The sequence below is a fragment of the Lacerta agilis genome, chromosome 7 (genome assembly GCF_009819535.1).
Source record: "Lacerta agilis isolate rLacAgi1 chromosome 7, rLacAgi1.pri, whole genome shotgun sequence".
NCBI lineage: Eukaryota > Metazoa > Chordata > Lepidosauria > Squamata > Lacertidae > Lacerta > Lacerta agilis.
The window spans coordinates 62,667,135-62,694,246 of NC_046318.1; the positions used below are offsets into that span (position 1 = coordinate 62,667,135).

Here is a 27,112-nt window from a genome sequence, read left to right on the forward strand (position 1 = left end):
AAGCTGAAATATTGTCCTAGCGAAATGAATCTTGCCGATGGATTCACAAAGCCCTTGAGTTTCCAGAAACACGAAGTTTTCTGTGATGGGTTAAATGTTGAATGAAATGCATATTCCCAGGATTGCGAACGAGAGGGGGTGTCAGGTTTTCTGGACATCTTAGAGTTAATAATGCAAGAGGCGTTCTGATCCTGGGAGTTTAGCCTTGCCCACTGTAATACGGGCACTTTTCCTTTGTCTAGAAAAGGGGAGGTTTGGTTTCACTTTCCCCTTCTCTGCATTCATTCTGCCTTATTGCTTTGTGTTACTGCTGAATGTGAGTTTGTTAGTTTGCTGCAAGCATGCAGCTCAAGTCTGGAGGACTTGTGTGTGTGTGCTACTAAATAAAGTCTAGTTTAGTTTAGTAGCACTGGCGTCTGTCAAGTTATTTCACGACGCCACGGAGAAGCAGACCTAAAAAGCCGTCACGACGCTGTGCTTAACTCTGCTGAATTGGAGAACGCTCAGGGCGAAGCAGAAGTGTGCCTGGGCGCCATTGATGTCGGAGACGATCGTAAAGGTGATTGATTGCAGTGCCGGCCAGCAGCACTACTTGGGTCAAAGTTTTTATGACCCAATATCAACACTATTCAAAACACGAGATGAGTGCCGTACCCCATAGTCGCCTTTGACTGGGCTTAACTATCCAGGGGTCCTTTACCTTTACCTTTACCCTAATGTGGCTGTGCCTACACTTTGGAACTCCCTGCCTATTGAGATCAAACAGGCACATCTTCATTGTACTCTTTTGGACACCTGCTAAAACATTCCTGTTTAGACAAGACTACCCAGATCCTTAGAAAGTTGAGGTGATTTTAATCTGCTTTTGTATTTTAACTTTTGCATATTTTAAAGTATAGCTGTAAATTTATCTTGATGGTATTGTTTTATCTTTTTGTAAACCGCTTTGAGGCGGGGGTTGTTTTTACCAGTCAAACGGCGCATAAATTTTATGAAATCAATAGAAATGTGATGCCAATCATTTAGCAGCGCAATCCTATGTTATGCATGTCTACTCAGAGGTAAACCTATTGAGTTCAGCGCTCGCAGGTGGGTAAACTACGGCTGCCATTCTAGATGCATTTACTGTACCTGGAATAAGCCCCGTGGGACACAGCACGACAGGATTTAACCTTTGCGGAGTCATGCACAAGAACGCACTGCAGCTTTTGACGAGGTGGAGGTGGTGGTAGGACTCTGGCCCTTTAAGTAAGTAAAGCAGCGAAGGGCGGGACTTAGTAACAGGAGGGGGGCGGAGCTGCTCAGCGGAGCGTCCGATTGGTCGGAGCGAGGAGAAGGACTGGGAGAATCCCGCTCTGATTGACAGGCGGGCGGGGCTTGAGCAGAATGGCGGCGGCCGTGGGTGCAGTCGCGGCGGCGGCTCTGGGCCGAGGGCTGCGCCCTACTCCCTCCGCCTGGCAGCTCCGAGGTCCTCTCGCAGGCCGCAGCCGGCTGCTCTGCCCCGCCGCCTGCGGAGGGGGCGCGCCGGCTGTGGCGGCTGCCTCTCACCAGTCGGGGGCCGGGGAAGGCGAGCGCTACTGCATGGAGCTGCTGCGGTGAGTCGCTGCAAATTCCTCCTACTCGCGGCTCGGATTTTTCGTTTCTTTTATTTTTGAAACGCTGCGATGATATGTGCTGTTGGTTTGCAAATGCTGGCATTCGGCGCTGCTCGGTTGGCCCGGGAGGGTTTTCGACCTTGGGCTGCGATCGTGTGAAAAGAGGGAGACCCGTGTACATTCTCTCCTTGGGGGTCGACTCGCCTCTGGTTGAGCACCTGGTGTCTTCCCCCCTCCAACCCGCCCCAATTTTATCCAGCCTGGTGCCTTCCAGATGTGTTGGTTGGGCCTGATGGGAGTTGATAATTATTTATTGCATTTATTTTCCACTTTTTCTCCCAGGAGCGAAAGTAGGGTGAACATGGTTCTATCCCCTTCTCCTTTAATCCTAACAACAATTCTGAGAGCAGGTGACTGGCTCAAGGTCACCCAGCGATCTTCATGGCAGAGTGGGGGTTTGAACCCTGGGGTTTCCCCAGTTCCAAGTCTGACACTCTAACCATTAGGCCACACTGGCCACCCGCCCAAGCTGTGTTAACCTTTCAATTGGATTATTGCAATGAATGCACTTTATGCAGGCCTCCTTTTTAAAAGCAGTCCAGAAGCTGTAGCTGGTACAGAATGCTGTCTCTGCCCATGCATGTGTTGGACAGCAAGAAGTGGAATCATGTTATGCTCACCTTCAAAAGCAATGTGCTGACTGGCCCAAGCTCACTTACTGAGCTCCATGGCTAAGTGGAGACCTGAAACTGGGTTTCCCCAGTACTTGTATGACACCACAATCCTTACTCCAGAAGTCATTTAATAAGGTTTGTTGCTCTGTGAAGAGCCTTGTCAGAAGTTCTTTGCTCTCTGGTGGATGCTGCATCTGAACTAACATACCAGACAGTGAGCTTGATAGAGAAGGGCAGTATCTCAGTGGTAGAAGCCATGTGCCTTGCATGCAGAAGGTCCCAAATTCAATCTTCAGCATCTCCAGGTAGGGCTGCAAGACCTTGGCATGAAATCCCTAACTCAGAAAGAAACAGCTTCTTATGTTCTTATGAACAAAGGCAGGCACAGCTTTTCTTTAGAATCAAAGTTTTCAAAACACGTACAGCAGAATGAGATTGCAAAATGCTGGCTTGAGGCTGGCTGATTTAGGGTGAAGCAAGTCGCTACTTACGTAATTGATTGTTATAGTAGTTTTACTCCCTGGGGGAGGTGTTTGTGGAATTTTCCACCATGGCTGCCAAAATTACTTGGGCAGCCTTGGATTATTCACCTTGACTTTGGGGTCTAGTGGCAGTGAGCCATTTTGCTGTTCTGCCTCATGTTGCAAGAGGCAGGAGGGTTCAGTGCTGAAGTGGTAGAATGAACAGCCATCACTCCATACTGCAGGTAGAGGAATTGTATATGACAGGCATGTCAAACTCCCAAGAGACTGTGATCTACTCCCAGTATAAAAAAACTGGCAGTGATCTACTCTGTCATTAGAGGGAGGAGGAGCGTGTGTGGGGTGGGTGGATTGCCCAGAATTGTTTAGCTTTTTTTAGGAGGGAAGTGCCCAGAGTTATTGAGCTTTTCTGGGGGAGGATTGCACAGGTTTTTTTTTTAGCTCCCCTCCATAACTTTTTGCACATGATAAGGATCCTGTGATCTACCAGGATCAGCTGGGGATCTACTGGTAGATCACGATCTGCTGGTTGGACATCCCTGGTATATGATCTCTGCTGCTGCTGCTGCTGCTTTTTAGTGATTCTCTACAACTAGAAAACCAGTATTGCTAGTTCAGTGGTGCATGATATGCTTTCAAGTAATTCCCCAAACCATGATGGAAATAATTACGGAGTGAGAGGAAAATGCCCAACCAATCCTGTCACACCGCTGATTTTTTATAGTATTGGGAACCCCTGACATTGCATAGCACTACAGCCCAGAGTTACCGGTAAGCGTTGGTAGTGTAAAAGGCTACTATGAGTGTGCACTGCTCCTTATATAGAGTTCAAGAGGTTCCTGCCCTATGGAACTTCCAGCCTGAAAATTGATACTGTACAGGGGAGACAGAAAAGGGAGAAGGAAGCAGATGTAACTGGGAGAAGAATGTTTTTTCAATGGTGAAAGAGCAGGAGCAAAGGTTTTCGGCAGCATTATATTGGGACAGGAAAGCATAGAGATACCATAAGAACAAAGAGTTTCTGCTGGCCCCTGGACTGAACAGGAAGCCAGTGTTGGGATTGAAAGAGGAGCATATGTTTTTCATGCAGAAGCTCCCAGGTCCAATTCCCAGCATCTCCAGGTAGGGTTGAAAGAGACTCCTCCTTAATACCGTGGGATGCCGCTGCCGGTCAGTGTAGACAATAATAAGTTAAATGGACAAATAGTCTCCTTTGGTATAAGACCACTTCCTGTATTCCCAAAGGTTGACTGAATGGTAGAGTTCTAGGCAGAAGCAGTCGGATGGGGAATATAACTGCAAACATCTCCATGGGTTCTAAGTTTAAACCACAAATTCTCCCACAGGGGGTTTGTTTGCTAATGTATGTGTGGGTGGTCTTGACAGGAAGAATGCTTGAAATTGCATAATGCATTCCCTGAACTGGGGACAGTTTGTATTTACTTTGCTAAGTGAGCTTGTTGCAGAACATTAACGCTTGTATCTATTTTTGTTTTCCTCTCCAGGAAACGTGACTATGAAGGGTTCCTCTGTTCGTTACTGTTGCCTGCAGAGTGCCGTCGCTCTGCTTTTGCCCTGAGAGCCTTCAATGTAGAACTAGCCCAGGCAGGTATTAAATTATACATTAGTAAAATGTTGATTTTTTTTAAAGTGACATTAAATTTTGCCTTTTTTCCAGTTCCATGTTACACTGATCTGTTCAGTGAACTTTCCATAATGTACCCCACATCTCTTTCTTGAGTGGCTGCAGCAAGGGTAGCCTACATGATGTCACCCAGATGTCGTGGGCCACAATTCCCATTGCGAGTCGGGAGTTCACAACATCTGGACTGTCCCTTTGTAATGTCTAAAACCTTTTGTTTTGTGCAGTGCTGATAGCCAGCTTGATTGTGCGGTGAATAAATGTAGCAGGTGGCACTCAAGGAATTGGGTATATGCAAAGGAAGAAATGTTGGCTTGATTATTTTAAGATCAATAAATTGCAGCATTGTTCACTACCAACATAATGTCGCTGCTGTTCCAGATTAAAGAATCCGTAACCCAGAAGACAATCGGCTTGATGAGAATACAGTTTTGGAGGAAGGCTGTGGAAGACATGTATCATGACAACCCACCACAACAACCAGTTGCCGTAGAGCTGTGGAAGGTAAGACGTATATATTTGTACTACAGTTCACGTGTGTTCACCATTCTTTTCATCTCTCGGGACATGCTGTTGGCAAACCTGCCATTTTTGATGCACTTGGTCTAAGCAGCATGAATTCAAGGTGATGCAGATGTTTAAAAGAGGAAATACAAGCACAGCTGCGGTTTGCCTCCGAGTGGGAATTTTGGTACAGTATTTCCTTGCATTGGAAAGCCATGGGAAGATTAGGCCAGGCTTTATAACTGACCTGTTAAACTCAGCATTCTTCAGTCAGATACCCTGGGCCTGCTTTATTTCGAGCATCTAAATCAAGGGCAGTGAACCACTGGCCCACAAGCCAGATCCAGGCCCACCAAGCCAATTGTGGCATTGGCAGTGCTGAATGAAGTCCCCCACCTCACCCCTACCTTCCATCATTGAGAGCCTTGAGAAACAGCAATGAATCATTTGCTGCAGGTTGGGGCGCAGTTTCTTTTTTCTGGAGCCCTTCAATCTGCTCTCAATGGCAGCAGGTAGAGGAGAGGTGCTTTGTTCAGGGCCAGAAATGGTAAATTGGGGCTTAGAATGGTTTCCACCCAGCGCAGGGCTGTGATGTGGAGTAAAATGCTACTACTACCACCCCCCTGCAGTGCCCCTTCCTCTGCTGATCAGTGAATGCTCTGTTTGGTGTGTGTCTGTTTTGATGTGTGAGAGTGTGATGTGGCCACACCCGCTGCTAGCAGCTGCCCCAGAGGGTTTGCAATGGGACAATGATGTTATCAGGCCGAAAAAAGTTAGATGCCCCGATTTAGGAAATCTGCAGAATGCTTCATCTGGTTTAAGCATAGTAGATTAAAAGTTAAGCAGCTCTCCACGAAATCGCCTGCCGATCTTGAGGGGAAATAGCCAAGGAGACAATGGGAATGCATTGCTGTGATCCATTCTGTTACGAACCAACTCAGGCAGGCACACCTCTGCTGATCTCTAGATGCTCGCAAATCCTTTCATCAGTGGTGAATGTCACTGGTGAGCAGAATGCCCTTCCCAAAGGCTGGCTTAGTTCCCCCCCCCCGACGTGATTCCCAGAAATTTCAGAGGAACAGTAAAAAAAACTGTCTTCTACCAAGCCATTGATGCTTTTGAATTGTGCTGGAGGAGACTCTTGAGAGTCCCATGGACTGCAAGAAGATCAAACCTATCCATTCTCAAAGAAATCAGCCCTGAGTACTCACTAGAAGGACAGATCCTGAAGTTGAGGCTCCAGTACTTTGGCCACCTCATGAGAAGAGAAGAATCCCTAGAAAAGATCCTGATGTTGGGAAAGATGGAGGGCACAAGGAGAAGGGGACGACAGAGGATGAGATGGTTGGACAGTGTTCTTGAAGCTACTAACATGAGTTTGGCCAAACTGCGAGAGGCAGTGAAGGATAGGCGTGCCTGGCGTACTCTGGTCCATGGGGTCACGAAGAGTCGGACACGACTGAACGACTGAACAACAACAACACCAAGCCAGACCATCTAACACCATAGTGGCAGCAATTCACGAGGGTCTTCAGACAGAAGTCTTTTCCAGTCTTGCCTGAGGATGCCAGGAATTGAACTTGGGCCCTGATGCTTGTGGTTTGCCATAGAGATATGGCTTTTGCAACCAAATTACCAAAACACTGATGTGAATGTATTCCATTGAAATCAACGTGACATCCACCTGGTGCATTTCAGGAGTAGATTAAGGCTGTATTTCTAAGCAATCTTTCTTGACAGTCACCCAGTCATTGTTGTATTTAAAAAAGATTATGCTTGCTTCCTAGTAAATTATTTTAGATGTCAATTTACAGTGTTTTTGTTTAAAGGCATAACTGATATAGGGGTGCAAAGGGCCAGTTGTTCATATGAGGAGGGTTTGCCCAATCAGCAGAGTACTCATGAGAAGTACAAAAGGGTTCCTTCCCTGCTCCCCTGCAGAGATTGACCCTGGAGGGGAATGTGCGTGCTTTGGATTAATTTTCAGAGAAGGCATTTCCAGAGTAACCACTCCCCCCCCCCTTATTTATCTATTTATTAAATTTATATATTGCCTGTCATCAAAAGATCTCAGGGCGGTTTGCAAGATCAAAACAAGGTAAAAGCGCAAATAAATAGTCAAAACAGAAGCAACAGAATAGTAACCCCAAAGGCCTGGTTGAAGAGGGACACCCCCTCCCCAATTAAACCCCTTCCCTTTCTCCAAAAATCTCTGGTACATAAGTATCCCTCCCCTTTTATGCACAGAAGAACCGTATGAGGTAGTAGATTGGGCTGAGATACACAAACTTATGGAAAATGCAGAAATGGCGAAACTTACTGGAAGAGTAAGAAATCAAGATAACAAACTTTTTATGAAAGACTGGAAATGGTTTGTTGAATATTTACAGATAATTTTTCAAACAGATAAAAACACTGGCAGGATTACTGCTATAACCTGCAGTTACATGAGAGTATATACTGTATTTAAAGAAGATAAATAAATGAGTAAGAAAAGGTTAATTTGGATATGCAGAAGATATTAAAAAATAAATTTAAGGAACCGCAGAAATAGGGGGAAGGAAGTCAAGTTTTAAAATGTCAAAATGATTGTAAAATCAGTGAAATGTATATATCTGAAAAATATAAATAATGTTTGTTTGTTTTTCTAAAAAAAGATTAGGCTGAGAGACAGTGAGTGGCCCAAGGTCATGGCCGAGTAGGGACTCAAACCTGGATCTTTCTTGTTCTAATCCAACACTCTAACCACTATACCAGGCTGCTGCATGTGCCATCCCACCGTGTATTAGAGTACAGTGCTACCTCAGGTTACAGACGCTTCTGGTTAGAGATGCTTCAGGTTACAGACTCCGCTAACCCAGAAATAACGCTTCAGGTTAAGAACTTTGCTTCAGGATAAGAACAAAAATCGTGCTCTGGCGGCGCGGCGGCAGCGGGAGGTCCCATTAGCTAAAGTGGTGCTTCAGGTTAAGAACAGTTTCAGGTTAAGAACGGACCCACAGAACGAATTAAGTACGTAACCAGAGGTACTACTATACACATTTCAACAGATGGCAGAATGCTTATTGTTTTCTCCAGTCCTTGGTGTCTCCCTCCAGGAAGGGACATGAATAATTGTGCCAAGTTCCTTTTCAATGGCTTCCTCGTGAGCTTGCCTCTTGTTCCCTGTTTTTCTTTCCAAGTCCAGTACAGCTTGTTTACTATACTGCTACTTCTTCTTCTTCTTCTTTTGCTATGGACTTGTCCGGACTTGTTTTTCTGAGTGCCCCTTATAGATGAGTCATAACTTTCTTTTGTGAGTCAGAGAAGGAAGAGTCTCTCAGAAGAGTTGTGTTATTCAAGCAATTAACATTTCTGCTGCTGCTGCACAGATTGCGCACCATATTTTTGATACTCAGCACGTGTTATTGATAATAATTTTATTGTTTAGTCAAAGTATTTACTGTGCAGTTGGGCCAATTCTTCTTCCAAGCTGGTTGGCATACCAGACTTCATACACTTCTAAAATGGGTGTAATTTGTGTTTTTCTGGCACACAGATTTTTTTTTAAAAAAAACAACCACCACCATGCATCTGCTTGCCAGTCTTTATTATGTCTTTCCCAGCATTTATTTTCAAGATTTATACTTGATCAAATCATCTCCAAGGCATCTTAAAGCAGATTTTAATACAGCACACAGCAAAATAGCTTGCCTTCTGATGATGGGGTTGTAAAGAGACAGGGTACCCTTTCTGCAACTCCCTGGGGTTCCTGATTTTCATATGCAACTTGCAGTGAGCCCAAGATAAATGGTTTCTCTCCCTACCCCCAAGTCTGTTTTTTTATTTATAAAAGTATCTACACCCCTCCTTTGGTGGGCATCGCTCATCCAAGGTGGCTTACAATATTAACTACAGAATAAAATAACATCCGTGGGTGATACCCAGATAAGCAGGGATGTCCAACAGGTCGATCGTGGGGTATCTGTGTTCGATTTTGGTTGATGCCAATTTTTTATAGTGGTACTGGTAGTAGATTGTAGTCTCTTGGAAGTTGGACACCCCTGTGCTAGTACAAGTACAAGCAGTTTTCACTACACAGCAGAACTTCCCAGAGCCGCCCAGAGTGGCTGGGGAAACTCAGCCAGATGGGCGGGGTACAAATAATAGATTGTTGTTGTTGTTGTTCCTCTCCCAGCACACCCCCTGAATATGTTTTGGGGGTTCATCTGACCCTCCGGAGCAGATTTGGAGGATGCCACCCCATAAAACTAAGCTCCAGTGGCCGCAGCGTAAACAATGATTTTAAAACATCTTGAAATATAAGCTAGTAAACACAAATGGAAACCACATAACATGACAGCAGTATCATGTTAGAGTCTGTCTTCCTTTACGGAGGTGAACATGGATGCTCATAGCATGTGTCTCTTTCATGTCTTAGTTGGCATTCACCAGCAGTTTGGGTGCAATAATCAATACTTCTGATATTTATCTCTTATTGTCATAATTGATAGTTCACTCAGCTGCTGTCACTGATGAGCAAGAGAGTTGTCTCAGCCCATACTTTCATTCTCCATTCTTGCTCTAAATTAGCTTGGATGTTAATGCTAAAATCCCAATTTAAGCTACGCATCTGGCAGAAAACCTGATGAGTTCAAGATGTCTCTCTGGAGTAAATAGGATTATGGGGGAAGGTTTGGCTTTTTCCTCCTTTTTTAAAAAAGAAACAATTCTTTATTTAGTGGCTGATTTATATGATATGATGATGGAAAGGGAACTTCCTATAAATCAGTAGTAGCTTTAAGATGCATGAGAACAAAACAACATGCAAATAAAATATGACCTTCTAATAAAAGCTGGTATTGTCGATATTGCTCTTCCCCCATATGCTCTCTGTTCTGACCTAACTATATTCTGGTTTGGCTTTTCCTTGTTCACAAATGATTACAATGTGTTCCATCATTTCCAGGCAATCAAGAGGCAAAAATTAACCAAAAGGTGGCTTATGAAGATTATTGATGAAAGGGTAAGGTTTTTCCCCATTTAAAATATTCATCCATGCGAGTTTTTATTCTACTTGATTCTCTGCCCAGAAAGCCTGTGTTCTGGTGTTGCCAGAAAGCCTGTGGGAAACGAAATACTGTACCCCCCTTCATATAGGACTAAAGTTTTCATACAGGATTTTTCGTTGAACTATGAGCATATTTACACTTGAGTTACAGTCATTGTGTTGTATCCAGCTCTGCTTTTCTACTTGTGCAATGGAACATCCCTTCCCCACACCTCACGCCCTCCAAATTTGCTCTGGAGCCGTGGTTCCCAATGTGGGGCACATGCCCCATAGGAGGGCAATTTTATTTTTAAGGGGGGCAATTTGGAAGCTTGTTTAGTCCAAGTTAATGGCCTTTTAGGGTTCCTCCACGTGAATAGGAGTTCACTTTTTGAATAATAAGAATTATATGTCATGGGGGGACGGGGGACACCAGGATTTTAGAGATGCTTAGGTGGACAAAAAAAAAAAGGTTGGGAACCACTGCTCTAGAGGGTTGGGAGACCCACTGGAGCAGGTTTTGGTGGTGCATTGGGACAGGAAGGAGAAGTACAATTGGAACTCTGTTAGACAACATAGGATACAACCCATTATTCCACCGCCCCCCCGAGCCCTAAACTGCAGTGAGAGCTATGATTAGTTTCAAATTAAGCCCACCTCAAATCATGGCTGTGTTCATACATAACGACAAGCCAAACTTCTTGGCATATTGTGATTTTTTTTGGGAATGAGCAGCATGCTGGTGCACGCTGCCTGTTTGCTCCTGTTCTGCTCCTCTCCTGTAACGAACAGGATAAAACGAACCAGGAAGCCTTGACTTCCCATTTCGTCTGAAGCAGGAATTGTGGTTTGTTGCTCTCTATTCACTATTTTTCTGTGATGAGTTTGCTTTGATACCAGCAATTCATTCAACCACGTTAGCCCAGTGTTAGGAAACAGGTTTTGTTTTCTGTGTTCAAACTCCTAGGAAAAGAATATGGATGATAGAGCCTATCGGGATATCGGTGAGCTTGAAGCATATGCTGAAAACACCCAAAGTGCAATCCTTTATCTGACGCTGGAAATGCTTGGTAAGCGCCTTTTTAGTTACCATGTCTGTCAATAGCCTTTTATCAATGGGTGCAGAATCCTTGGGACTGTAGCTTACAAGTCCTAGCACCCTAACAAACTACAGTTCCCAGGATTCTTTGGGGCCAGCCGTGTGCTTTAGATATATGGTGTGGATATAACGCTTGTGAGGCATTTCAGCATTGTTTGGAAAATTGGCTTATATATAGACTTGGTGTTGACGCTTGCAATTTCACACAGCACTATAATCACAACAGTTGCAGTTAGCACGAGAGAAATATGGTGCAGTGAATTCAGCCTCTGCTTTTGGAGCCACCTCGCTCATAATTTTTCAGTTGTCTCGTAGGCACTCATATTTCTCAATTCTTTCACAGAGAACGTAATTCCTGCTGTTTTGCATAGAAGAAACGTAGCAAAGGAAGGGGTTGAGGTCTTGGTTTATGAACCTACCATTGTCCTAGGCATTGCCTAGGACAGTGGTAAATCAAGCATTAGGATCAAAGGTTTTGTTTTTACTGTCAGGTCTTAAGGGCAGACTTTGGAGACCAGCCCTAGTATTTACTATCAATACAAAATGAGTTTCTTTCTTTGTGTTGAAAATATTCTAATATTAATGCTGAAATGAGATTTGCCCATCTGACTCAGTATTGTCTATTCCAGGGTTTCCCAAATTTGATTCTCCAGCTGTTGTTGAACTACAACTCGCATCATCCCTAGCCAGCAGGACCAGTGGTCAAGGATGATGGGAGGTGCTCCAACAACAGCTGGAGACCCAAGTTTCTATTCTGATGGGCAGCAGCTCTCCAGGGCTTTGGGGAAAGGCCTCTCCCATCATCTGTCACTTGATCTTTTTAGCTCGAGCTACCAGAAATTAATCCTGGGACCTCCTGTATACAAAGCCGTGCTATTTTGCCAGCAGTGGGATTGCATGCCACCTTGGTAAACACAAATTTCCAAACCTGCATTTGCTTAGATCTTGCAAACGCGGGTGTGTCATTTGTATGGCAGAATTGCTGGGTGAGGGAACAGCTGAACAGTGCTCCCCACTGAACTTCCTTACAAATGATCCCCACTTCCCACTAAGCAAACGTAGAGCAGGGAAACCTCACATTTTCTCTAAACATGCAGTTCTGTCTTCGGACAGCTACTGTTTTAACGTTGCTTGCGGCTTTAGTTGTGTTTTGCAGCTAATCATGGGTACTTGGAAGTAAGTCCCCACTGGGTGCGGTGGAACATAGAATCACAGAATGGTAGAGTTTGAAGGGATCCCGAGGGTCATCTGGTCCAACCGCCTGCAATGCAGGAATCTCAACCTGTGGTGTCTCATCCTGGTTCAAACCATATTGGACCCTGCTTAGCTTTGCAAATGAGCATGCCTTCCAGTAACTGTGCTCAGGATTTCCTTCACAAGGTGGTTTTGATCTTCTGTTTCTGCAAGGACAGGTGTGAAGGACCTCCATGCTGACCACGCTGCCAGTCACATCGGGAAAGCACAAGGCATTGTAACCTGCTTAAGAGCGACTCCGTTCCATGCTAGCAGAGGGAAGGTGTTTCTGCCCATGGACATATGTATGCTGGTAAGGAGATACAGCTGGGATCCAAACTCATAGCAGTAATCACAACTGTGTTTTTCCTCCAGGCCAGGCTTCTTCAAACTCAGCCCTCCAGATGTTTTTGGCCTACAACTCCCATGATCCCTAGCTAGCGGGACCAGTGGTCAGGGATGGTGGGAATTGTAGTCTCAAAACAGCTTGAGGGCCGAGTTTGAGGAAGCTTGCTCCAGACTGTAACAGTAGGGCATATTGAATTTTTCAACTTTCACATTCCAACAATGAGAGGTGTTAAAAAGTTTGTAACATCACTTGGGAATTCAAAATATATTTTGGTTACAAGTAATATAATTTCGTTTTGCTTGTTAAATAAAATGCACATAAAATTGCATAAAAAACATTAAAAATGATTGCCAAGTACTTGCAGTCATAGTATAGATTAATACTATTTTTTATTTCTATGTTGTACATATTTTATATTACCTGACACTTTCAGAAGATAAAATTTAAATTCTTTGGCTTTCCGAGAGCAGTTTATTTGCTTCTTAATCAAACATAGACTTAACACACTAAATGTTGTCCAGTCACAAAAATAATAGATTTGAATTCCCTATACCCAAAAGCATATTTTTAAGACCCCTTCACTGAAGAAATTTACAAAAATTAAGTTTCACCCCTTAAGATGACACGTGCTACTGTAACAGCATCTGTATTTGATCAGGGCATTGATGTAAAATTTGATGGCTTATTAGCATCCATTCCCATTATCATACATTCCGGTATCACTCCTTTCCTGAAAGGGCTTCTCTTAGTCATGTGTCTCGACTCTGTTCTGATAATGAGCAGGAAAGTTTGATATTGCCTACATTGACTGGCAGCGACTCTCCAGAGTTCTGGACAGGGTTCTCCCCTAGCCCTACCTAAGCCAGAGGCTGAAACCGGATCCTTCTGCATGGGAGTCACATACTCTACTCCTAAGCTATAACCCGTCCCCATAATTGAACCTCTCTTACCAACCTATGATTGGACACAGGAAAACTACAGAGGAAGGGAAAGTGGGGGGAACAGGAGGGCCAGATGTGACAGTTTCAGTTAAACGTGGTTTGGCTTTGTCACAGCCTAGTACAATGGTGTGTACGGTGGCACCATTCACATAACAAAAAACTACCTCGGAGATATTGACATTTTCGAAAGGGGGGCGGCGGTCTGTGGCTTGGCCTTTGAAAAACAGGGAGTCCACAGCAGTGGGGAACCACTAGCCTAGTACAATAAAGAGCCCACAGTTGCCTGCAGTTCCCACCCCCTAGTTTGCTAAAAGGCATGGAGGAAGGGGAGCTGCTGTCTCTGCAGTCCAGCCAGGAATGTGGGCTGGTAGCCTCTTAGTAGGCTAGTTTTCAAAGCCACTTGAACCCAAAGGGCTGGTGGAAGAGAGATACACAACTGGCCTTGGGTAACAGGAAGCCTCTGTTGTAACTTACACTCGAGGGTGGGGAGGTTTGGCTTGTTTCTTGGAGTGACTGACGCACATTTATTATTAATAATAATTCAATTTCTAACCCACCCTTCTTCCCAAACAGCCCAAACACACCACTAAAACAATTATCTTTAAAAAGAACAGTTTTAAAACAATCACATTCTCTCAGCCCGGTGACTTCAGGGCTGTTGGGAACCATGCCTTTCAGCCATCAAATACCTGAGTAAACGAATGTGTTTTTAAATTTCCCCTGAAAGTCAATAATGGGTAAGACAGATGGGCCTCACCAGGGTAGGGCATGCTGCAAGTGTGGAACCGCTAATGAGGAATTCCTGTCATGGGACAACGTCAGCAGGGCAACCCCAGAAGGCCTCACCTGTTGATCCAAGATGGTTAATACTGGGGAAGGCACTCTGTTAGATACTCTGTTCCCAAGCTGTTTAGGACTTTATATGTTGGCGCTAATGCTTTGAATTGGGCCCACTAGGCCAGGGATGTCCAACCGGTTGACCGCGATTGACTGGTCAATCCCCGGGAGGTTTGAGTCAATCGCGGGCTCTTTTTCTTTTGCGGGGGGAAAAGAGGATCTGGCCCTGCCCCCTTGCCCTGTTCTTGATTCACACATGATCACTAGAACGGAAGACGGAGTTTTCGCTGGGAGGCTGTTTGTTTCCCGATCGATATTTTGGTGAGCGACTTTTCCCTTTTCCCCCTAAAGAAAGCTCAACATTTTAGACCTGCCCCTCTAAAAAAAAGTCAACAACTTTGACCTGAACCCCCCCCCCCAAAGGGGCAGACCACTGCCAGGTTTTTTCTGTGAGTAGATCGCAGTCTCTTGGGAGTTGGATTACCCTGCACTAGGCCACTCACAGCCACCAGGCTGCCCCACTTCCTCTGTCAAATGTCCCCTCTCTTTAAAAAATGGTGGCCGACTAGTGCCTTGAAGCATTTATTTTTCCTTTGCTATTTTTGCCTGACCAGAAGCAGGTAGAATGATATTTCTGTACAGGGTATGCAAAGCCTGAGGATGTTTCATGAGGGAGGAAGAGTGTGGGATCATGTGCTGACATGATGCGATTTAAAGTGCCAAATTAAAAATGATAATTGTGCTGCAATTGTGTAGGCAGGCCATTCCTAATTTATTTACCAGAAATGTTTTTAACTTGTGATGTTTTCTCCTTCTCACCCCCCACACCCCGGTGTATTAGCATGGTGTTTCGCAAGAGGATTTCATCAGACGTAATCAGGAGAAGAAAATGAGAGATGTAATTTATGACATTGCCAGTCAGGCACATGTACATCTGGAGCACGTGAGTTTCTGCCCTTTTTCCTGATATTTATGTAAGAATATTATTGTAAACAGTGACTGTGCAAAACAATTCCTCCCTTTAGACTTTTGTAGCGTCCAGCATTTTGATGGTAGACATTATAGCCTTTGGTTGTTGGTGGCTTTGAGCCGATGGATCCCACCCTGTTTGCTTAGGATGGGACTGAAAAACGAGCTTTGAATGTGATCAGAAGTCTTATATGGATATTTTATGATATTCTATATTTTTTGATAGGGTGCCATGGAAATACTTTCATAAATAAATGTTCAGGCTTTTTAAAAAATGTGGTGGAATCCACACATATAAAAATGCTGTGAAAAACTGCTTTTTTTGTTGAATTTGGCATAGCTCACTGTCGCCATCTAGGGTCACATTTGTATATTGCACTTTACGGCGCATTTAAAACGTTTTATTTGCAGCTGTATAGCTGAGTCCTGTGTTTAAGTGAGCCACTTCCATTTGAAGAAAAAGCAGCCTTCGAGCCCCAGTTCAGAGTATTCAAGTAACCCGGGGGAAATAGTCCCCTCCCTGACTGCTATTTGTTCCCAGAGGTGTTGTTTTGCTGGAAACAACCCCTTTAGGGGCAAATAGCAGTTGGGTTGGGGGGGGGGGTCAAGAGATTTTTTAATGCATGGCTTTGTTCCAGGGCCCCCATGGATGCTTTCCCTTCAAAATTATAAATGCCCAGTATAATTACATGTTTTTAAAAGCACGAACGACACGGCCTGTAACTTGGCCCCTGCAAAAGTGACATCTGCTCAGATACTTTTCCTCCTGAAACCTGCTTCTGCTAGCAGCTGGTGCTGTCTTGCGGCTCAGCCCAGGTGGTATCCCTGATTAGTGCTGTCACTTTCAGGTTTTGCGAAGCTTTCTCATGCCCCTCTTGGTGCCTGCGCTGTCATTAACACCCGATATAACGAGTGGCAAACAGAGCGAGACAAAACACAGCAAAAGGGAAGGAGCTATAACTGGCGCGGGCAGCATAGCCTAAACCACGAGGCTCATTTCTTTTTTGTCCTGCGGTCTCTGCTTGTCCTGTTTGACGGTAATGCGATGCGGTGTGGACAGCGCCTTTTGTTGAAGACTCAGCTGGCACTTTTGTTGGATGCCCCCTGTCTCCACTTGCAAGCTGTTCTGCTGCCGATTCCGCGGTTGGGTGAAGGCTCCTTTCTCAACAAACCATTAAATAAATTGGCATCCTCTCTTGTCCCAGCTCTGTTCCCCACCCACCAACACAGACAAAAGCGATAGCTAGGTATAATCCATAATACATAAAGGATATGTATTAATTCTGTTGAGAATAGATGGAAAAAAAATGATTTACAGTGAGTGAGCTTTGAAGGGCCAGTTCATGTTTTTGGTAACTGTGGCAAGATTGGATTGTATTTTCAGGCAATATACTGAGCTGTAACTGGGATGAAATTATTGACTGTTGTAAATGCAAATTAAACTAAATTGATGAGTGCCTGCAAAGCTTGATGAAAGTTGCTGTTCTAGTGAATCTTCATTTATGGCCAGCAGAGGGCAAAATGAACCTACTGTCTAAGATGATTCAGATTTTCTTTCACTCTGATGTCCTCAGAATTGCAGACTTAACCCTGGGAAATGTTGTAACCCCTGCTAGCTTCCTGATTTAGTTCTGTGTGTCTCTTGATTGATTAACATCCATCTATGTTTGCAAAGTGAAATAATGTGCTCTCTGCAAGACCTTCAAATTCAATTACTGTATATTCTGGCGTATAAGACTACTTTTTAATTCAGGAAAATCTTCCCAAAAGTTGGGGGTTGTCTTATACGTCGGGTGGAGAATCTGCGGTCGAGTATATCTCAAACTCTGTATTTTAACTGGAAAAGTTGGGGGTCGTCTTATACGCCCAGTCGTCTTATACGCCAGAAGATACGGTCATTTGATCTCTTTACACTGGTTTTTCCTCCAAAAAAGAAGGGGGGGGGAGAGGCCAAAGCAGTTACCAATACTTTACCCCAAACTAATATAACAATATTGGAAATGGCAAATTGACTAGGGATGCTTGAGCAGTTTGATTTCTGTGAATTCCTTGGGGCTCGGACGTAGTCTTTTTGATGGTGCTTTATCAATGCCAGTAACGATTGGCCGTCTTTTAGCTTTGACATGTTAAATATTCCTGTTGTTGGAGAACTTGGCCTACAAAGGGGTTCTTAGAAACCAAGCAAGTCATTGTTACTTGATATTAAGATTTTGTTTAAGGGATTGGTGGAAACATATATATTTTTAATTGCACTTGCAATCCAAATGACGCTGAAATATTGACTTCAGCCATGCAAATAATCTGTGGAGTCCATTGCTCTGCCAGTTGCTTCCCACTCTTTCTTCTTGTTTGTTGCATATATTGTTGCCTGTTGCATATCCTTCCTGCCCACACACCACAACCTAGTCATTCATGCTTCTTCAGCTGCCTGCCTGGACAGCTGAAATAGTCTTCTTCTGTGTTCCAGCACACAAATAGCAGTGCAGCGCTGTGAAGACTCTGTATGCTCTCCTGTCCGGCATCCATTGGAGCATAGGAGAGAGCATGCAGTATTATGGCTTTGCTCTTTTGCCCTGACATTTGGCTGCTTCTGTCAGTCTTGCAAGATGGGCACTTAAGGAGAAAATACAGTGCTCTTTTCAGCTTGGCCTAGTGGGTGTGTTGGAGTTTGGATACTTACCTGAGCCACTGAGTCGGGGGCAAATGGCATCTCTGTCTTACTGAATTACTTAATGTGCTTGTCTGGGTTGCAGCTGATGTGTGAAACATATTCTCGTTTTGGTTGTAAACCTTCAAGGCAACTCCAAATCAAGCAAAAGTATTTGGTGGTTCGTCCTCGGAGCTTGAGAGTAGCGCAATTCTTTGCCATGTTTTTTGTGGTGACCAATGCATTAATACAGAATTAAACTTCCTTTTACATCCAGCAACACAGTTAAGAGTGTGAGTCAACAACTTCGATCATGCATAGATCAGGCATTGGCCTCAGTGGCATAGGGAGGGGGGTGAAGGGGGCGGGGCGCCCTGGGTATCACCCTGGAGAGGGTGACACTCTGGACGCCCCTCCCTGTCGGGATAGATAGCCGATACCGCACGTGTAGCCTCACACGGGGCACCACGGGGCACTGGTTGTTGGGGTAGCCTGCGGACGGGACGGCTGGTAATCCTGGAGCCTGTTCCCACTGCGCCGTGAACAAAGGGATCCGCTGGCTGCAATCTGAGGGTTAAGTTCTGTGAGTCCGTAAAGATTCTTCCTCGTAAATGGTTGCAAGCATCTGTCTGGTTCAAAAGCTCCGAAGAGGAAAATAAAGCTAAAGGCGGCCAAAACTAAACGGCCAAATAAAAGACTTTTTAAGTAAAAGTGAAAATAAAACAACTGAGACTGCAGTCTGGAGGAAAATGGCTTTAGCTGCCCTGCGTGGATGGTTTCGCTTTCGTTTTGCCTAGGCTTGTCACGCAACGTTCTTCTCTCTGGGCTTCTTCGCGCATTCTCCACCCCACAAACAGGGAGCGGCAGCTATTTATTGAGTGAATAACCAACGTCATAATCAATACATCAACCAATTACAACTCTGTTGTTGCCCTAGTTTGGGCGGGAAGAAGATTAACTGACCGTTGTCTAATTCAAAGTTTGGAGCCACTAATACCCCGTGGAGGGATCCCAGCAGTGAATTGCCTGCCGGATCCTGCTGCTACCTTTCCTTCCAGGTGGAAGGATACAGTAAAATTAAGCACAAATAATCACAAATAAACACAAATAACCACAGGTGCGAGCGCACCTGCAAAGTATATTCCCACACCTCCCTGGCTCACCTCTGCCTGGACGGGCTTGCTCAGGGCTTGCCCACCGGAAGCGCACCGCTACGGAGCGCTGCACGCTGCCTGCGGGCCCCAAGCAAGCCACGGAGTGAGGCCGCCCCACCTGGGGCTCGCCCACCGCCGGCGCGCTGCTCCCAGCACGCATGCACAGCGTGCGTCCGATGCATGCATCGGACACACGCTGCACGGGTGTGCTGGGAGCGAAACCACGCCCCCCGGTGCTTCCGGGTTTGCAGCCCCGGATAGCCGGGCGGCTTCCTCTTCCCCTGATCGGCCTATTTCATTGTTCAAAGCTTGGATTGTCACCACAGCACTAATAGAAATAAACTGTTGCTGATGTTGTTAGATGAGTGGGATGTAGCTCAGAGCATCTGCTTTGCATACAGGAGGTCCCATGTTCAGTTCCTGCTACTGCTGTGAAGGACTCTTGCCTGAAATAAAAAAAATAAATACTATTTATATGCCGCCCATCTGACTGGGTTGCCTCAGCCATTCTGGGCAGATTCCTGCAAAAATTAAAAATACATAAAAAACCTTCCCTTTACAGGGCTGCCTTCTGATGTCTTCTAAAAGTCGTTTCGTTGTTTATCTGGTTTGACATCTGATGGGAGTGTGTTCCACAGGGCGGGCACCACTACCGAGAAGGCCCTCTGCCTGTTTCCCTGTAACTTCACCTCTCACAGTGAGGGAACTGTCAGAAGGCCCTCGGAGCTGGACCTCAGTGTCTGGGCTGAAAGCCAGGAGAACTGCTGTCAGTCAGTGTAAACAATACTGAGCTCGATGTTCTAATGGTGTGCAACAGCTTCCTGTGTTTCTATGGTGATGGCATAGTCCAGAGAAGAGGAAAAATCTACAGGATCATGTTTCTGGCAGTCAAAAGGTTACAGAGAGTGTAAAGAAGCACAGTTAGATTTTGCAGGGACTGTGCCGTGTTTTCCCAGGTCTGTTGTTACATTTTGATGCGCATGATAAACCTGATTGTGCGTGGCATGACAGTGCCCAGTTCGTGAAAAATCTTGCAGTATATTCAGTATTTTGAATTGCCTCTTGAAATCTAACGTGCTTTTTCTGTCTGCCTGCAGGCTAGGTCCTTCAAAAAGAACGTTCCTGTTAAAGCATTTCCTGCCTTTCTCTATACCGTAAGTGGGGCTACTGCATTTTTACCCCCTTGAAAATAACTTGGATCAGCAATGGGCGATATGGATCTCTCCCTGAATACTTGAAGAAAGGTTGGGGTGCTGCTTGTAAACTGGGTGACTCTGCTCCCTTCCAAGTGTGCCCCAGGGCCTTCTTTGAAATTCAGAGCTCCTGTTTCTTAGATGCACATAGGAATTTGATGTGTTCTGCAGTGCTGTTTCTGATAGCGTCATTCTCTCTATAGCCAATGTTCGGGCTGTGGGTGCTGTTGGTTATGTAACAAGGATGGCACCACTTTTGCACAAGAGGGACGAAACCACAGGCTTTGAGTACGCCAGGGTTTGCAAAAGTACAAAATCTCTTTGGGGTGTGGGGAAGCTAAAGAGGGTGGAACGGAGACAAAAAAATCCCAGTGAAGACTGAGCATACTTAGTGGATGCCCGGCACAACATGGGGGTAGGACAGAAAAACCAGGAGGGGTGGTGGAAGAAAAGTATTGAATATCTTGATCAGGCACACTCTGCACTGCCAACATTTTGTTGCAGGCTTCGCTTTTGACATCTTAACTTTCATTAATGTGGTATTTTTTTTTTAATTTTTAATTTGGTACTGATCACTATGAATGGATGTTTCATCCATTGCTGCTGTTAATCTCTTGTCCTTTCACTTTAGTAGTAGTAGTAGTAATAATAATAATAATAATAATAATAATAATAATAATAATAATAATAAATCCCTTTCTTTTCTAGGCTGCTCTTGAGGATTATTTGAATAAAATACAAAAAGTTGACTTTGATATATTTCATCCAAGTTTGCACAGGAAGAGCACTTTGCTACCTTTGCATTTGTATATTAGATCCTGGAAAAAAACATATTAAAGTATATTCGACATGAGATCCGAGTCTTTCTGGTTATTGTTGGCTGAGTTTTAGCCTCACTCACCTTGCAGTGAGTTTTTCACCCTCTTCTCCTTCCCTGCCCACTGTTATGCTCACAACAACCATGTCAGGAGAGTTAGACTGATCTAGTTTCACAGAGTAAACTTACTGGCTAAACCAGGATTTGAACCCAGGTCTCCCCATTGATGTCCACCACTCTTCACTACACCACACTGGCTGTGCTTCTAGTTTAGACTGATCCCTGGCAGGGGAGTCAATTCCTAGGGGCCCACGGGCACCCACAAACTTTTTGCTGCGGGTGCCCGGCCTCCGCCCCCCCAACACTGGCCAGCTGCCGCCCCCTCCAGCTGCTGACTTCCGGGCATATGTGCTGCTTATGTTGAACACCCTGGTTAGCTATTTGTTTATTTAAACCGTGTCTTGCCTTTCCTTTTGTGGCTAGCAACAAATAAAAACAAAATCACAAAAATTACTAAAAACAAGATTTTTAAAAGAGACAAATTCTGGAGAAGCTGCCAAAACGTTGGGATGTACCACTCATGTGCGTTGCACCTGTCCTGAGGTAGCTGCTTTCACAGACAGGGCATTTGGAAGTAATGCTAAATGTTCCAATCAGACAGCGGATAAAAGTCCCCCAAATGGGATTGCTAAATTTATTTAACAGTGAAAACAAATATCTTAAAAGTAAACCCTTAATTGAGCATTTGCTGATGGCTGTGTAACCATCTGTCAGAAGGTTGTTAAAGGGGAGGACAAGAGGGGAGCCTTCTCAAACATTTAACTTGAACGATAGATTATGTCGGTCACATTCTTCAATCGACTCTTAACAGCCACACTGCCTTTTAACTGTTTCCTTGCAAACAATGCAAGAGTTCATGAGCACTGGCAGTCACATGACTCCTCTTTAAAGACGTTGCTCTTGACATCTACAGGGTTTGTTCTGAGTGTTATGGCAATATATAATCTCTTATTTTTCCTCTTCCCAGGGGGTGTCTGCTGAGTATGGCTTACATGTATGTAGAAACCAGAGCTAAATGAGTGCTTGGATATTCCATATATGACTTTAACCTAATGCGATCCTCCTAATGGTGAAACAGTGTTTTGCACCATTCTTTACAATGTAACAGTATAGAAGTAACGAAAGTACTTTTGGATGTAAAAGCCTAGGTATTTGTTGGTGTAAGGATGGAAGAATGAAGCACTGCAACATTGCATTTTCTAACCGTGTTCTCCTTTGCATAGGCAGTGTGAGTCACAATGCTGAAGTTCCAGTCCTGCAATTTGATTCACTTAATTAGAAGTTGGGGTGATACTTTTTTAGAAACCAAATTAATCTCAATAAAACACCATTGGCAGCCACTGGTCAGGATAATTGTGTTATAGTAACCTAGTTTGTTCGACAAAGTATGCCAAACAAATTTTAAAAAAACATTTATTTTTTTGGAAGCCCTGTGGCTTATTGGGACTGCATGAATGTGTGGGCTCCTGGAGAGGGGCTCACAGATGCATGTCTCTTTTATTCTAATGCCATGCTGAGCTACGCCAGGGTTTGACTTAGCGTGCTGTCCAAACCCAGGCTTGTGGTTAAGCTCTGTCCTCACTAACCATGAGCCAAGGGGAGAGGGGAAACTTGCTCTCCTGGTTCAGGAGTAAAAAAGACTGGGGAAAGGAGCAAAGCAGCTGTGAACTCCTCTCCAGCAGCCTCCATGTGGCCTACTATGTTGAGCGAACCAGGCCAATATGCCTCTAACCTGTATTGCAGTCTTTGGGAATCTCCACTGCCTTGTGCACCAGCTTGAACACTTCCGTTCATTTAAAAAAGTTGTCCTGCTGTTTGCAATTCCCAAGAGGTCTTAACGTAGGAAGCTGCCTGACACTGAATCAAACCATTGGTCCTTTTAGCTAAGAGCTTGAGGCAGGAGTCTCTCCCAAGTCTACCTGGAGATGCCAGGGACCTTTTGCATGCCAAACATGTGTTCTGCCAATGAAGCACATCCGTCTTCCATGTCCATCTCCAGTCCAGGCATTCATCAGAGCCAGGCCTGCAGAGCTTTGCCACCTGGTCCATCATGTGTGTTTTGGCCAAACTTCTTCAGAAGTTGTGGGATTCCAAGTCCCACCAGCCCCGGCCAGAATAGCAAATGGTTCAAGCAAGGTATTTGGGAATTGTAGTTCAACAACGCCTGGCACACCACAGGCTCCCCAGCACTTGACTACACCATAACCTGGCCATGGTCCATATGTTATTTACAAAAATATATATATGGAAAGTAATTTCTTTCCTTCTCCTAAATGGACTGGGCTGGAAGCTTATTGGGACCAAGCTGACTTGCTCCTGCAGCAAGGCTGCCCCTCCTTCATATGTAAGCTACCCATAGTGAGTTGAAGGTAGTGTCACAATAGGAGGGGTGGAGGAAAGAATCGGTGCCCTTGCATCTTGCAAATGAGCAGTAGTACACAGTTTGTAGCAAAGGCCCAGATGCACAAAAATAACACAGTTCACCCAGACATCTATCTGTTTCTCCACTTTACTTCTTTGTAGCTGTCGTTGAGTTGTTGAATGAAATTCTGTATGTAATCCCCCTCTTGCCTCCCCCCACAACTTTAATCAGGATTAATCCCCACAGCTGCTTTGTTGTGTAACAGCATCCAGTGCTTTTAGTGAGCAGCGTGCCACATAATGAATTTGTCTAAGCGGAAGATCCTACTGCAGTTTCAATCAGAGGGCCTATTGCACCGAAGGAAACTTGGAAAATCCCAAAATAACAACTTAACGTGAAGGCCATTACAAGCTGCGCTTTGGGGACCAGTGCTTTAAATCCATTGTTTCATAATGATTTGTATCTCATTGAAATGGCTAATTGCAGGAGTTATTTGACTAGCTTATTCTACATTGTTTGGAAAGTGCTAATCCTGGTCGATTTGTGAGGAAGAGCTTTCCTGACATTCTGGAATAGCGAGGGCCCCAGCTGGGTTGGTTTCCCACTCTTCAAGTGTCTATAGTGAAAAGAAAAAATCCTATGCATATTTACTGTACTCATTTATTTGGGAGCAAGTTTCTTTGAACTCAGTGGGATGTACAGCAGTATCCCCTGTGCATCCACTAGCAAGTCTCACTGGGGCTCATGGGTGCATAGGGATGCGCTTCTTTCATGTGGCACACCGCTAGTTTGAAAGAGGATGTATTCTGAAGGATGCCATGGCACCCTGCCATCAAGCCACGTGTGCATTTGGTCTCCCTGAAGGACTGGTTTTTTTTAATGTTGTTGGTCTCTTCAATATCATAAACAACATTGCCAGCAGAAACAAGTACTTCCTTAGCTGTTATTTTAACTTCAGAGTAGTTTTAAACTTTTTTGGCTGGTCCACATTGTTGAACTTTTTATTATATAAGTATAGTTGGGTTGTTGTTGTTTTTCCAAAATCACTTTCCAAATGATTTTAGATAAGAAAACGCATCGGGCTAGAAATTAATCCTGTATCGTTTTCTTTCCCCCCAATTGTTGTTGTTGTTCAGTTGTTCAGTCGTGTCTGACTCCATCCTTCCCAACATCAGGGTCTTTTCTAGAGAGTCTTTTCTTCTCATGAGGTGGCCAAAGTACTGGAGCCTCAGCTTCAGGATCTGTCCTTCCAGTGAGCACTCAGGGCTGATTTCCTTAAGGATGGATAAGTTTGATCTTTTTGCAGTCCACGGGACTTTCAAGAGTCTCCTCCAGCACCATAATTCAAAAGCATCAATTCTTCGGCGATCAGTCTTCTTTATGGTCCAGCTCCCACTTCCATACATTACTACTGGGAAAACCATAGCTTTAACTATACGGACCTTTGTCGGCAAGGTGATGTATTTGCTTTTTAAGATGCTATCTAGGTTTGTCAGTGCTTTTCTCCCAAGAAGCAGGCGTCTTCTAATTTCGTGACTGCTGTCACCACCTGCAGTGATCATGGAGCCCAAGAAAGTAAAATCTCTCACTGCCTCCATTTCTTCCCCTTCTATTTGCCACGAGGTGATGGGACCAGTGGCCATGATCTTAGTTTTTTTGATGTTGAGCTTCAGACCATATTTTGCGCTCTTCTCTTTCACCCTCATTAAAAGGTTCTTTAATTCCTCCTCACTTTCTGCCATCAAGGTTGTCATCAGCATATCTGAGGTTGTTGATATTTCTTCCGGCAATCTTAATTCCGGCTTGGGATTCATCCAGTCCAGCCTTTCGCATGATGCAGGCTCATAAATAGGTGTGTTATATTATAATCCTTGCAGATTGGTTGGGATTGTAGCCTAAATATTAAAATTCCTTCAATAAATGACATCAGTGCATGTTGCATGTCTAGCGGTAGCTAAATCTGGAAAGGTGTTCCATAGAGTATTTTAAAAATACTCCAAACATGAAACTACAGGTGTCCCAATGTTTTGATTGCACCAGGTATGATTCAGGCCCCTTCACTTTGCTTTCACTGTACTCCTCCTGCTGGTTTGGGAACACATGACTATTAGCCACAATCCATGCCTATCTTGTTTCTTATGAAATACTCTTTCCCTCAAAACCAACATTCTTCCAAACTGAGAAAAGGGATGACCTCCTTGCATTCTAAACTTGTAATGTGTACACAGCTTGCAAAACACAAGCTGGCATGCATTTTATTGGTGTAGAGAGTGAGAATTTTACAGAATTTTACAGAATAGCAAATTAAGCATAAGTGTAGCAATAATCTTCAACCTATCTTTTACAATGTGGAGATCTAGCTTTTAACCCAGAAGTGGAACATGGGCTCCATCTTATTCCCCGCCCCCCATATAGGCTCACACTTCTTGTGGTTCGCTACCACTGTTTTCGTGGTAGAGGTCAAAACACAGTAGCAGTAGTAAAGCATGTTGTATGCATGCAGGAAAAGTTTGTTCACTGGCCTCTCTAGTTAACAGAAAAAATCTGAAAGACCTGTACCACAGACTGTGGTACACTTAGTCGGACACTAAGCACATATTAGAGATGGCAAAGTGTCTGAGATGTATAAGGTAGCTTTTTAGACTTTTGCTTGTCTTTCTGTTAAACTTTAACAACTTTAACAAGGAAATGATATGATGGGTGTGGTGCTACTGGTGTAACACAGCTGAGATCAAGGCGAGACCCAGTGGTTGTTCAAAACCCACCAGTGACCAATGCTGGGAGAGATATCATCAGGTGCTGGACATCAGGGAGGCAGCTTTGACTGTCTTTGATAAAGCATGGCATAGTTATTTTATTGGAGAGGCAAATGTCCAAGATGCTGGGTTTTTCAGTGATGCATGCCTCTTCCTCTTCCATTTGTGCTCAAAGCAAAAATAAAAAGTATGATATGGCTAGCCTGTCTTTTAAAATCACTGGGGGTGGGAAATTTAACCAGGGACAATGATAAGTGGATGCTGTCCTTCCAGTTATATGATCACTCAAAAATGAAGCATAACAAATTGTAACAGGGCAAGGTGGTGAGAAAATTAAACCAGGAAGTATCCACTTACTTTTAAAGAAGGCTCGGCCTTACTGGGTTAGCATTGGGCTGTGCATGTAAAATCAAACACTTTGCTTTGACAACTGATGCCTGACAGCTGATTTTGTATAACTCAAAAGCCCACTTCCAACATTGTGAAAACACTAGCTGATGCAAGAGAATAATCATATCACTTGTTCTGTGAAACTATACACACCGACTACCTCACTCCGGAACAATGTGAGCTGCAAACCAACAATATCTGGAGGGCCAGAGGCTAGATGCTGCTGGTTTAGCCAATACTGAGCTGCAAGCACAAACAGTGTGACTCTGTTGAATTGCAGCTTTCTGTGTGCTCCTACCCTCCATAAAACTAGCTTGGCTTGAGAAATAAATGGTGGAAGGTGTGTGGATCCTATATAATACTGAGGAAAAGCAGACAA

The 27,112-nt window shown here is 44.3% G+C and overlaps 1 protein-coding gene across 2 annotated transcripts; it reads left to right on the forward strand.

Moving 5' to 3' along the window:
* Nucleotides 1-1,410: 1,410 nt before the first annotated feature.
* On the forward strand, nucleotides 1,411-21,201 carry NDUFAF6 (NADH:ubiquinone oxidoreductase complex assembly factor 6). 2 transcript variants are annotated; one of them, XM_033155608.1, is made up of 9 exons: nucleotides 1,411-1,595; nucleotides 4,257-4,356; nucleotides 4,775-4,897; nucleotides 9,846-9,902; nucleotides 10,894-10,996; nucleotides 12,438-12,571; nucleotides 15,227-15,328; nucleotides 20,253-20,309; nucleotides 21,057-21,201. In XM_033155608.1, exons 1-9 carry the CDS (start codon nucleotides 1,582-1,584, stop codon nucleotides 21,183-21,185), a joined length of 819 nt encoding a protein of 272 aa, XP_033011499.1. In that variant the 5' UTR covers nucleotides 1,411-1,581; the 3' UTR covers nucleotides 21,186-21,201. The 2 variants fall into 2 exon arrangements, with proteins under 2 accessions (XP_033011499.1, XP_033011500.1); XM_033155609.1 differs by lacking the exon at nucleotides 1,411-1,595 and having other exon boundaries at nucleotides 4,257-4,360.
* The last annotated feature ends 5,911 nt before the right edge of the window (nucleotides 21,202-27,112 follow it).